The 10,928-nt window shown below is 40.5% G+C and overlaps 3 protein-coding genes across 8 annotated transcripts in view; 2 read left to right on the top strand and 1 right to left on the bottom strand.

The window, feature by feature from the left end:
- Nucleotides 1–845: 845 nt before the first annotated feature.
- On the top strand, nucleotides 846–4,846 carry LOC134186390 (D-galactonate dehydratase-like). Of its 3 annotated transcripts, XM_062654357.1 has the most exons (14): nucleotides 898–1,069; nucleotides 1,165–1,254; nucleotides 1,327–1,373; nucleotides 1,493–1,598; nucleotides 1,674–1,778; nucleotides 1,839–1,874; nucleotides 3,395–3,507; nucleotides 3,567–3,644; nucleotides 3,698–3,746; nucleotides 3,812–3,886; nucleotides 4,269–4,361; nucleotides 4,419–4,517; nucleotides 4,573–4,638; nucleotides 4,706–4,846. In XM_062654357.1, exons 1-14 carry the CDS (start codon nucleotides 965–967, stop codon nucleotides 4,760–4,762), a joined length of 1,119 nt encoding a protein of 372 aa, XP_062510341.1. In that variant the 5' UTR covers nucleotides 898–964; the 3' UTR covers nucleotides 4,763–4,846. The 3 variants fall into 3 exon arrangements, with proteins under 3 accessions (XP_062510340.1, XP_062510339.1, XP_062510341.1); XM_062654356.1 differs by lacking the exons at nucleotides 4,269–4,361; nucleotides 4,419–4,517; nucleotides 4,573–4,638; nucleotides 4,706–4,846 and adding an exon at nucleotides 846–867 and having other exon boundaries at nucleotides 934–1,069; nucleotides 3,812–4,243; XM_062654355.1 differs by lacking the exons at nucleotides 4,269–4,361; nucleotides 4,419–4,517; nucleotides 4,573–4,638; nucleotides 4,706–4,846 and having other exon boundaries at nucleotides 894–1,069; nucleotides 3,812–4,243.
- A 118-nt stretch (nucleotides 4,847–4,964) lies between these two features.
- Nucleotides 4,965–8,341, top strand: LOC134186389 (uncharacterized). Its single transcript, XM_062654354.1, has 11 exons — nucleotides 4,965–5,235; nucleotides 5,336–5,458; nucleotides 5,515–5,573; nucleotides 5,650–5,802; nucleotides 6,062–6,202; nucleotides 6,260–6,394; nucleotides 6,506–6,540; nucleotides 6,599–6,644; nucleotides 6,692–6,853; nucleotides 6,944–7,078; nucleotides 7,925–8,341. Exons 1-11 carry the CDS (start codon nucleotides 5,130–5,132, stop codon nucleotides 8,339–8,341), a joined length of 1,512 nt encoding a protein of 503 aa, XP_062510338.1. The 5' UTR covers nucleotides 4,965–5,129.
- LOC134186388 (protein MMS22-like) overlaps nucleotides 7,079–10,928 on the bottom strand; it is a 19,005-nt gene continuing 15,155 nt past the window's right edge. For 2 of the 4 annotated variants that reach the window (XM_062654349.1, XM_062654351.1), the window contains exons 20-34: nucleotides 10,863–10,928; nucleotides 10,706–10,801; nucleotides 10,329–10,444; nucleotides 10,210–10,270; nucleotides 9,900–10,157; nucleotides 9,798–9,842; nucleotides 9,508–9,557; nucleotides 9,365–9,443; nucleotides 9,242–9,297; nucleotides 8,950–9,044; nucleotides 8,832–8,892; nucleotides 8,727–8,784; nucleotides 8,523–8,656; nucleotides 8,415–8,458; nucleotides 7,079–7,401 (exon numbers count right to left, since the gene is read on the bottom strand). The exon at nucleotides 10,863–10,928 is cut by the window's right edge and continues 166 nt beyond it. In XM_062654349.1, coding sequence (XP_062510333.1) covers nucleotides 8,416–8,458; nucleotides 8,523–8,656; nucleotides 8,727–8,784; nucleotides 8,832–8,892; nucleotides 8,950–9,044; nucleotides 9,242–9,297; nucleotides 9,365–9,443; nucleotides 9,508–9,557; nucleotides 9,798–9,842; nucleotides 9,900–10,157; nucleotides 10,210–10,270; nucleotides 10,329–10,444; nucleotides 10,706–10,801; nucleotides 10,863–10,928 — 1,218 coding nt within the window. In that variant the 3' untranslated portion in view covers nucleotides 7,079–7,401; nucleotide 8,415. Of the gene's footprint in view, nucleotides 7,402–8,192; nucleotides 8,459–8,522; nucleotides 8,657–8,726; nucleotides 8,785–8,831; nucleotides 8,893–8,949; nucleotides 9,045–9,241; nucleotides 9,298–9,364; nucleotides 9,444–9,507; nucleotides 9,558–9,797; nucleotides 9,843–9,899; nucleotides 10,158–10,209; nucleotides 10,271–10,328; nucleotides 10,445–10,705; nucleotides 10,802–10,862 lie in introns of those variants that run through there. The other 2 variants (XM_062654353.1, XM_062654350.1) reach the window with 2 other exon arrangements.

Below are 10,928 nucleotides of genomic sequence, written 5' to 3'. Positions count from 1 at the left end.
TATAGCTGTACTCTCTATCTATGTATGCGAGGTATCCCACAAGGCTCTGTGTTATTGCCATACTGCTCTTTTCGTTCTACATAAATGACCTACTAGATGTTGTTACAAGTGGTTCTATCAATTTATGCTGATGACACTTGCCTCTACACGTCTGGCTAAAACTTCTCTAAAACAAAGTCCACGATCAATGGATGCAGACAAAAGTACATTGAAAGATCATCCTTTCAGATTATGATTAATGATCTGCCTGTGGAAATTGTCTCAAAGTATAAATACCTAGAAGTATAGTCATAGACAAAAATTGATCTGAAAAGATCACATTTGACTACACTGCTTCTAGAGTCAGTTAACTTAACTTAATGACTTGCTATTTGGAGATGTTGTAGATGATTTCTTCCTCAACCTTCAAGAGTGCTCTTCTATATGTCTTGTATTCATGCTGTAATGGAATATTCATCTGTAGCTTGGAGTAGCTGTCTACATGTGTACTACTAGTCTATGTTTGTCTATGTGTATAGCTATAGTATTAGTTTGTGTGTATGTCTGAGCACTATTATCTAAATGGTAGAGCTCTAGATTGAATGGTCTCTGAAATAAAACTATAAACTATATAAACTACAAATATGGTTCTCTAGATATCCATTGAGCTCAGAAATTGGCTCCTGCAGAATTAACACAATGTTGATGTCTTAAGGTCACGTGATCGAAATGCCTCCAAATGCAGACCAGCCAAGGTAATATGGAGTCCAGATTAGCAGATCTCTAGACTATGTACGGTTCTGTGAGATCTAGTCTCGCGTAGCCAGACTCTACCGCCGCGTCTGGTACAAAGTTGTCACGTGTCACTATAAGTCCCTCCTCTCTACGGTACAGTACCGTAACACTATGGTTTACGGTGTAACTAAGCGTACACATGTACTATATCTTTCTTAGTAGACCCCGGTCTTACCTGCTGTAGGTTGTCATGAAGGTGGACAGAATTGAGACAATTCACGTCCTTCCCCGTTGGTTATTTCTAAAGGTCCACACCGACGTCGGCATTGTCGGACTGGGTGAAGCCACATTGGAGGTAAGACTGCCGTCCATGGCCACTCACAGTCAATGGCCAGCAAACAATGACTTGCAAAATTGCAATACCCGACAGTGTGCGATGTGCATGTACAGGGAAGATCTCTGACAGTCGAGACGGCTGTTAAAGAAATTGAACGGTATCTTGTCGGAAAGAATCCTCTTGAGATTGAAAAGCATTGGCAGGCACAGATTACATATATCTACAATTCCGTGCGTTGTTTCTGCAAATTTGTACTCTTGATATGAATGCTACAGACAATCTACAGAGGAACGTTTTACCGCAACGGTCCCGTACTTAGCAGGTGAGTAAATGGTTGTGGAATTTGGCGAATTGATTGCTGCATGTACGCATGCGTATGAATGACAAACAGCTTAATTCGATTGAGTAATTGTGGATATTTTCTACCATATTAATTTCTAGTGCTTTGTCTGGAGTTGAACAAGCCCTCTGGGATATTCTTGGCAAACACCTTAATGTGCCTGTTTACCAGCTCCTTGGGGGCAAAGTGCGGGACAAAATCAGAATGGTAATTTATATGCCAGTGTTTAGGTATAGAATGACTGTATGTGGACGTCTTGTTGCTATTGTAATGCTTACGAAGTACGGGTGGGTATCTGGAGAGAAGACAGGGTCATATGTCGAAGATTTTAAAGCAAGTGTCGCGGATGGCAAGTTTACTGCGTACAAGACATGTCCAGTACCAGCAGTGAGTTTTCTTGCTACAACTTAACACCAGGCATCGTTCTAACTTTGCTGTATACTTTAGTGTCAAGCTATTGAGTCTCCAGCAGTTATGAAACAGGTATGCATACAGTACCAGCCAGGATGATCGATAGTCAACATTCTCCTCAGTTCTACACTATCTACTCTAATTACCTAAACTGAACTGAACTGAACTGGTCAATTTACCCAGGGAAATCTTTCGCCCTATTGGCGAATCCTCCAAACCCCTGTTTGTATGTTGCCTTAATTAAAAGACATTGCCATAATTAATGACCCACACAAAGAATTGATTATATATATATATATATATATATATATATATATATATATATATGTATATGGTAGTGAGATGAGCATGTGCAGAACTGATCTCACTCTCTCCTCCAACACTTGATATAAGTTTGGCATGTGTAAAAATACAGTGTGGCAAGCAACAAGTTCAGACGCAGTAAGCTGACCAGAAACTATACATGTACAGTTTACAAGTGCTGTGCTGAAATGCTCATTAATTGACCAACTTGGCAAGTCAGACTTTTAGTTGTGCCAACAGCTTATTCAATGGCGACTGCACTCGCCATGCCCAGTGTTGTTATAGAGTATCTGTGGCATTTATAGAAACAGTAGTGCCACCTACTGTCTCACTACACTCTAATACCACTGCCACCAGATTGTCCATGACTGTTTATACGTCAGGCAGAGCCTGCTTATTTCACAGCTAACTCTTATATCTAAGGGTCATTCCACTATTAGGGTAGCAGATAGTGCTGCTACTGGGAAGAGAGCCCAGCTTCCGAGTGTTTGTAGGTACAACGCAATAATTACATACCTTATAAACAAAAATTAAATAAAGAAAAGTCTAATCTGTAGATACATATTTACAAAACGTTGTTTGTATACACATTTGCAAGTTAATTACTAGGAGAAACTATCGTGTTAGCCTGTTGGAAAGAGTTTCCTGAAGTTTTGCTAGAGAAGCAGAGGATTTTCAGGAAGAAGACGTAAGGAGGACGGAAGTGAGTTCCAGAGCTGTTGTCCGCGGTAAATAGCGTTCTTTTCAGTGCGTTCATCCTAGGAGTATTTACATAGAGACCTCCATGTGAGAGTCAACTTGAATAATAGTGGTTTAGTTGCGATGACATAGAATTAAACTGACAGTTGACGTTTTTGGAGCAATACGATTTATGCACTTGGAAACAAAAGTCATGAGTTGTTTTTGGTGCCGGAGAACAAAAGATGGCATTTAAAACTTTACGACAGAGTTGCTCCAAATCACCAGTGCAATTACAGTGACAAAGCCCCCAGCTAGTATGAACATCTAACCAATAGCATGCAAGCAAATAATGACCAAGCTGACGTAAATATTTATTAGAGGTAATCGTTTTGTCTACCTGCTCTTTATACTATTTTAGGCATTTATGTAAACAAGTTTGTTTGTCTTGCATTCACACGTTCAAGCATTAGCAAAACAGTTGAATTGGAGAACTAAAAGATGGTCTTAGAACACTCATATTGGCCTTACTATATAATGTCATAATTCGTTAGATTTCCCCACAGTTTCTTGGCTTGATGTGTTGACCAGCATTTTTCTCTCACTTTCAGGTGGTCGATAACGTTCGAGCATTACGTGAAGCAGCGAAATCACATGTCGATATAGGAGTTGATTTCCATGGCCGCTGTACACCTGCTCTGTCCAAAAGGCTCTGCAAAAAACTGTACTCTATTCTGGCACTACTGATCAATGCAACGGTGTAATTCTTGTGGCTCAACTTAGAGAGCAGTTTGATCTCATGTTTGTTGAGGAACCGGTCCTTCCTGGTGATGTAGATGCCATGAAAGACATCAGTAGAAGGTAAACTTTCAACCCTGTGGGAAAGTTTCATAACTAGCAGGGTTTCAACATAGCACATCCATCCCTATTGCTGCTGGTGAAAGGCTCTTCACAAGATGGCAGGTTACCTCATAGTCTATCTACGAGTCTTCTTAATTGAACTCTCTAATTGAATTGAATTTGTCAAGTTCCAAGAACTGATTGAAAAACAAGCTGTTGCTATTATACAACCAGACGTTTCACATTGTGGTGGAATTATGGAGGTGACACTACTCCATGTGACATTCCCTCTTCATCCCTGCCTTATTCTTGCTTCTTCCCTCCCTCCTTCCTTCCTTCCTTCCTTCCTCCTTCTTTCCCCCTCCTTTCTCTTCTCTTCTTTTTCCTTCCTCCTTCCTCCCTTGTCCCTCCTTTCTTTTCGCACTCCCCTCCCTTTCTCTCTCCCCTTTCTTTCTCTCACCTCTCTCTCACCTCTCTTTCTCTCCCCCTCCCTCCCTCTCCTCTCTCTTCTACTCTCTCCTCCCTCTCTCTTCTACCGCTCTCCTCCCTCCCTCTTCTTCCTCTTCTCTCTCCTTTTCCTTCTGTTTTTTCTCATCCCTCCCTTTCCCCTCTCTCTTTGACAACTCATTTTTCCTTTGTACTAAGTGTCGAAAGATTGCTGCCATGGCAGAAGCCAGAAACATTGCTTTGGCTCCTCACTGTCCACTTGGTCCCATTGCGTTGGCATCTGCAATTCAAGTCAGACTGATGTGAACAGTTTTCTACCAGCTATAGTATTAATGAAGTTATTTGTAGGTAGATGCGTGCACGCCCAATTTTCTTTGTCAAGAACAGCTGACGTTAGGTGAAGGTTATTTGAAGAAACCATTTGTGGTCCAAGACGGGTACGTACAGGTAATACAAACAACGTTTACTGCTTGTATGGTGCAAACATATGAATTTGCGTTAGGTACCAGACGGTCCAGGACTTGGTATAGAGCTAAACGAACAGTACATAGACACCAAGTGCTTTGCAGTAAGTCTAATATTAAATCAATCTTCCTTCTGACCAACATGCTTAGGCTTTGTATAATACTCTGCAGGGTGACTGGGAGACACCTCTGTTTCACCTTCCCGATGGCTCTCTCACAGAATGGTAGAGGACTGAAAAAGATAAACGTACAGCGTACTGAACTACCACCAAGACCCTCATTGTTCGTTTTGCAATAAACCCGACAGAAACGTAGCCTGGTCACCAGAAATCAAGCGCGTCAAAGCTGTCAATATTGCATTTGCTAACCCTAGGACATGAGCATTGCGCTTGGTACTTACCCGTCTTTGTCGTTTTTTGTTTAGACACGCGTATACAAGTAACTGGCTCTCTGACTTGCTTCCGACAAGCGGTACCCTAAGCTGGACACTCGAGCTTAGCGGTCCGGTACCGCTATGCATGTACCAGAGCGCGATCACGTGATACGCCGGCACGCGACTTGACAACTCGAGGAACAGTGAAGACTAGGCAAGACAATGAATGCCTGCTGGGTTTTCACGCTTCTGACAAGTTCGCTGTGCGTATTCGCCGAAGACATGGGCATTCAGTTTAACGAGACTCTTACTGGCTATATTTCACCTGGTACGGTACCCATATATACAATAGTCCGGCAATTCCATGTTCCACGCTGATTCATCCGACCGTATCACACTTTGCATACTTTTTTTGTCTTTTGCGGCAGGAGACGTGCCCTATCAACAAGGTTACGATGAAGGAAAGGCGGCAAATAGAACAACATGGTTCCTTTGCAATTTTAGAATAATACACATGGCTTCGTTTGTTGGCAACTCATCCCATCATCATGGTAAAGTACACTGCTTGGACTCCAATTGAAAGACATTGACAATAGTGTGTCCACAGTGGCACAATGTACTGGTCACGTGTTCGTCCACGGTCTCACGGGATCCAATGGTGCAGAGGTGACTCGTTACATACCGTGTAACAGTAATTTGAACATAATCTCGCGACATATACACTATGTCTGTACAAGTCTAGATTGTAGACGGTAGAGTGGATGTTTTTGACAACAATGTTGTCAACCACGAGCTTCAAATGCAATACAACCTCTCGTTCGATGCTGATGGTACCCAGTACAGACTAGAGGGAGTGAAGTACATATATGGCAGTGACTGCAGTCACCTCTTTGAGGTTAGAGTTGGTTTACCACTGTTTTGACTAATAATTGATTTGATATTATGATCGAGGTACTTGACCATCAGCCTATAGAGCTGTCTGCTTTAATTACCTCGTTGCTGTGTGTCCATCTCAATCTTCGCATCTCCCTTCATTCTTTTTCTGCAGTCGGTGTCTGTTAACTTTATAATCAAAACTTTATATGCATAACGGATATCTTGTCTGTAAGCATAACTGTCTTTACACATCAAAATCTGTGTGTCTCTGGTTACAGATGAGTACTACTTTGTACACACACATAGTGCAATACACGAAAGACCAGTTAGAATCAAGTAGCATTGTAGCATCAGGAATATTGACCATTAACATGATTGGGACCATCAACCTTCTCGAGTCCATTCAATTTGTTGGAAACGTAATGTTAAATTGATATAAAGACTAGTGGATTGCTTATACTGCAACTAGTGTTTAGGGTACAGATGCTGACAAACTAGAAGTTTTGTATGAGTTTGGCAAGTTCTTGCTCTCGTCTGTTGAGGAAGACTGTCTGAATCTGACAAACTACGAGACTAGGTTTTGGTACATCTGGGCATCAGATGGAGAGCAGGTATATCAATGTATCACAAAGTAGCAAAATTGTATTCAACAGCTTAGTTCTTATACAAGCCACAACTATCACCACATATGGTTGACTAAGACTGTGTATTATCATTTGCAGGGATTTTTATTGGATTTGATCGAGCGACCAGATAAGTAAGGAAATAACAATTGAAGTCAAGCATAACCTGCACCATTGTTCTTCTCTTCATAGATGTGAAATCCGTCTGGAAACATACCATTACAATGCAACACCACAGGTACTTAGGAAATTCTCGGGGAGTCTCTACTAAACGTTTCCTTTCAGGTACAAAAGGAATGGGTCAACCTTGATGACCTTCACATCACCCCAACTGATGTCCATATGGGAGATGTCACTATGTCGAAAACCAACGTATATGGATCTGTCAACAATGTGTCCCTGGCTCTTGGCTATAATGTTACCAGTGGAGCAAATCATTTTGTTCCGGTACAAATGAATAGATTTACTATATACAATACGTATAAGACTACTATACCCTGATAGTCGAAATTATGTTGTGTTTGTTTTTGCTTCTAGTTACTTCTGGTTGAGGCCAGCAAAGGCCTCATTCCAGATATTTACTCAAGATATGGTTACGTTACAGGAGGCCAAATCAACCATCACAGTTACACGAACACGACTGCTCTTACGTTTACCACATACACATTCAAGGTACATACATGATAACTTAATTGAACAGATTTACAACCATTGCTTTGCATGTTTACACATGTACCATAGAATGTTTAAACATTTATATATATATACAATCTTTGTGTTTTTAGTTGTACTAACCTGCACTAGAAACAGGTTACTGTATGCTAGATTACTTCAGGATGAAGGTTTGCAGTATTTCCATGTCTGTGACTGTTATCCTGCCTGTTCCAACGTGACATATGACAGTTTTAGTGTTCTAATGCCTGTTCACAGACCTCGTCTGTCAAGATAAAGTCCACTGACTCATAAATGTTGACTTCCCAGATATAACAAACAACCTAAGAGAAATAGAAACACTTCAAGTATTTAATAAATGTTGTATACTCTTAGCAATTACAACATGGTTCCCTGTCAACAATGTTATAACCTTGGTGTAAACGTAATAGTAACTAGTAAATGGTCTGGTTAATTAATTTAATGAAGAGCTGGTGCCTTCCACTTATTGGAACAATTAGTAAAATCAAAATCAATTTCAACTAAAAAAATATTATCTAAATGTATGAAATCCTGAATTTCTAATGATCATCAATGAATACAAATATATAACCTTGAACTTCCATTAAACCTACCAATTCTCATGTACAGTAGTATCACATACAGTACGCACCCAACTTGCAGTTTGAAGCTACGTATACAGTGCATATCCGAGACTGAGAAAATGTAAGGAAGTTTCATTTGCTGAACAATGATAAGTACTTTCATTCTTGCAAACATAAAATTTGGATAGTGTTATGACCAATTTAAATATGCATACACAATCCATACACAATCTAATACAACTGATTGCTACTATTTTATCAGGTTGGTCTTAAAGAAGGACGATGGGCAATGATCTCAGCCATGAACTTTACAGACAAGGGAACAAATCATTCAATTGCATTGAAGATTGAGATTGTTTCAGTACTCATTGGCAAAGACTTTTCTCTAGCAACATCGTACGTCTTCTACGAAGGCAAAGAATATCATCTCAACGACCCCCTCTTCTCACAAACTCAAATGACCGCAACTGGAGACATCCAAGGAAACGACCGTCACTTTGGAGCCAACCTAGTGTCCGATAACCTTCGGATGGATGTAAAATGTCAAGCACCAGTCAGTCAGTTTGCACTACTTGATCATGAAGGACAGACAGTTATCCACACCACAGTTCTAGGAGACTGCACTGTGAACAGCAAATTCGTTTGCACAAAATGTGCCCTGTTGGAGATCAAGTCATGACTAATTAATAGACTGTCCCTCACCCAGTACACACTAGTATTGTTCTATTACAAACACTATAGTGTCTGCATACCTCAAGTATTTTGTACAATCTTTGAAAATTCTTCCAATGCAGTCCTACACAATGCCAAACACAAAATAATTGGTTTCATCTTGTGACGTAAGGCAACACGAGTCACACCTCAGACTGATGTCTGTGCCCGTGCCTCTTGACAATTCAATTTCATTGACAGCTTGACGAGTTTTGCCAAGTAATTCCAAAGCCAATTCTTGGTCAAGGTGAGCAATTAAGCAAAGCGGTCGAAAGACAAGAGCCTGTAAACCACGATGCATGGCACTGTTAGTTAGTAGATATAGAACGTATGTAACAACAGGTAGTTCTGACCCCAGACAGCTTTGTGTTGGACAACAAGAAAGCAGTCAGTATAGTCAACAACATCTGTCTAAAACACAGGATTTAAATGACAAACTACAGTGATATGCCACTTACTTTGATAAAATTTCTCTGTGTCTACGAGCTGCTCGCAACATCATTTCCAACAAGTCTGTCACTATTGACAACAAACAGCATGCAATCGTGGAAAGAGACTAAGTTCGAAAGTCCGTACAAAGAGATTTCATTCCTTCTAGCATATTGTCTTGTGAACGTTGCTCACATGCCAGGAGGCAACCCAGGACGGATGGTAGCAAACATTTTGTATCCCTATGCACAACATAATGCATGGGATTACAAGTGGCCACAGACAAAAAAGGTGTACCTCTGTCACCATTTGCCAGATATATAAATATATAAATATAAACTTAAATAAAACAGATGTGAGACACACAAAATAGCATGCCAGATCATGTGGCACACAAACAATCATAACAACTACGTGCACAAGTAGAAATTCTAATTACCTTGCTATTTGATCAACTCCGCTTGTCTTGAACAACTGCTGAACAAACTGCAACACCTGAGCAACAGCAGCGCTAACAGAGATACTCTGCACAACCATAGAGGTCGTGCTAGTTTAGTCTCACAGGTCTAAGTTCTTTCGGAGGCCTCGGCAATGACAGAAAATGATCCCTGATTATTTCAATCGCTACCTGTCGCACTTCACTGTAAGTTTAAGACACAATACGGTTTACCAGTATGATCACAATAATTGATATCAAAGTCCAACTTCACAAATGATCCTGATTCCAGCACTAACGATGGCATAGTCAAGAGTTCCTACGTACAAATCGTTTGTAACAACAAACACTCTGTCCGTGTTTGGAGCACACTGCAAAGAAGACCTCAGGCAACAACAGACAGACAACATGACAGACATACAAAGCTGGAAATAGATTGTGATGCTTGAACTAGCTGATGCATGGATGGACAGTCCGACACACAAATAGATGTGTAGAGCAGAACAGAAACTTTTATCTGGACATACGGGTAGCAAGCAAAGACATACTGACTACCTACCTTAAATGGCTCAAAAACAGCTAAAGAGCCTCCATCTACTGATTTCTGTTAAAAACACATAAATTTGTTGCAACACTATTAGTTTTCAATTCACTGGCTTACTTTGAGATATTCAGCAAAGTACTGCGAAAATATTTCTCTAAACTTTCTCTTGGCAAATCCATCTGGGAAGAGGCAAGCCAACCCTTCAAGAAACTGTAAATCCAATTTACACCAAGTATCTGTAAACAAATGATACTGCTCTCCAACCATGCACACACTTCGGCGTCTACAACTTTCTACAGCGGGGGGAATAGCCTTTTTGCCCACACATGGCAACAACCTATTGAGAAGTCGTGGTAACAAGCATCCAGTCTGACCCTACATCACACGATGATTTCAACTGATAAGCAGTGAAAAGGAAACAGCTCACAGCTTTGTATATAATCTGATGACAGTACTTGACGAGAAGGCCGCAAAAATCATACACAAGTCTAGCCAACAACAATCAAAACACTGTTTAAGACAACAATGTCAAGAAATTAGTTTTACTTCACAGAGTTGGTGGGTGAGGTTGGGTTAGCAAGGACGGGATCCAAATACTTTGGCAGGTCTCCTAAGTAAGAAAGCATTTGAAGACCCAGCTTCTTTGCAGCAGGACTTTCAACCTACCAACAGGAAAGTTCTGACAAGCAATGTTAGGAAAGCAAAATAGATACAGAAATACTAACAAGCAGGTGAGACGACAGACAACATGTAAACAAAGAGAAACAAGCAAACAAACAAATAAACAAACATATAAGCAAAAGACACGGGAAGCAGTTATAAATACATACAAAGATTGGTACAATGACAGGAACATAACTGACAAAATGTACATAGACAAATAAGGTGAAGAGACTCAAGTGTCACACAGCAACTGAACTAACCAGCTGGCAATGCAACTTTCCAACAGAGATTACAAAACAGTGTAAACTCTGCTCAACATTGTTCAATGTTGCAACCTCAGTTGAGTGATCAATACGCTAGAATTAGCAACAGCAAAAACTTAAGAACCAGAATAACCGATTGTGAATCTGAGCATACGAGTTGTCCAAAGATTTCTTTCATCTCTGGTAGTTGCATGATCACCTCAGTAAGATCCTCCATCTC

The sequence above is a fragment of the Corticium candelabrum genome, chromosome 11, assembly GCF_963422355.1.
Source record: "Corticium candelabrum chromosome 11, ooCorCand1.1, whole genome shotgun sequence".
Lineage (NCBI taxonomy): Eukaryota > Metazoa > Porifera > Homoscleromorpha > Homosclerophorida > Plakinidae > Corticium > Corticium candelabrum.
The sequence above is the reverse complement of the archived record's forward strand: the minus strand, read 5'-3'. Positions and strand labels throughout refer to the sequence as shown.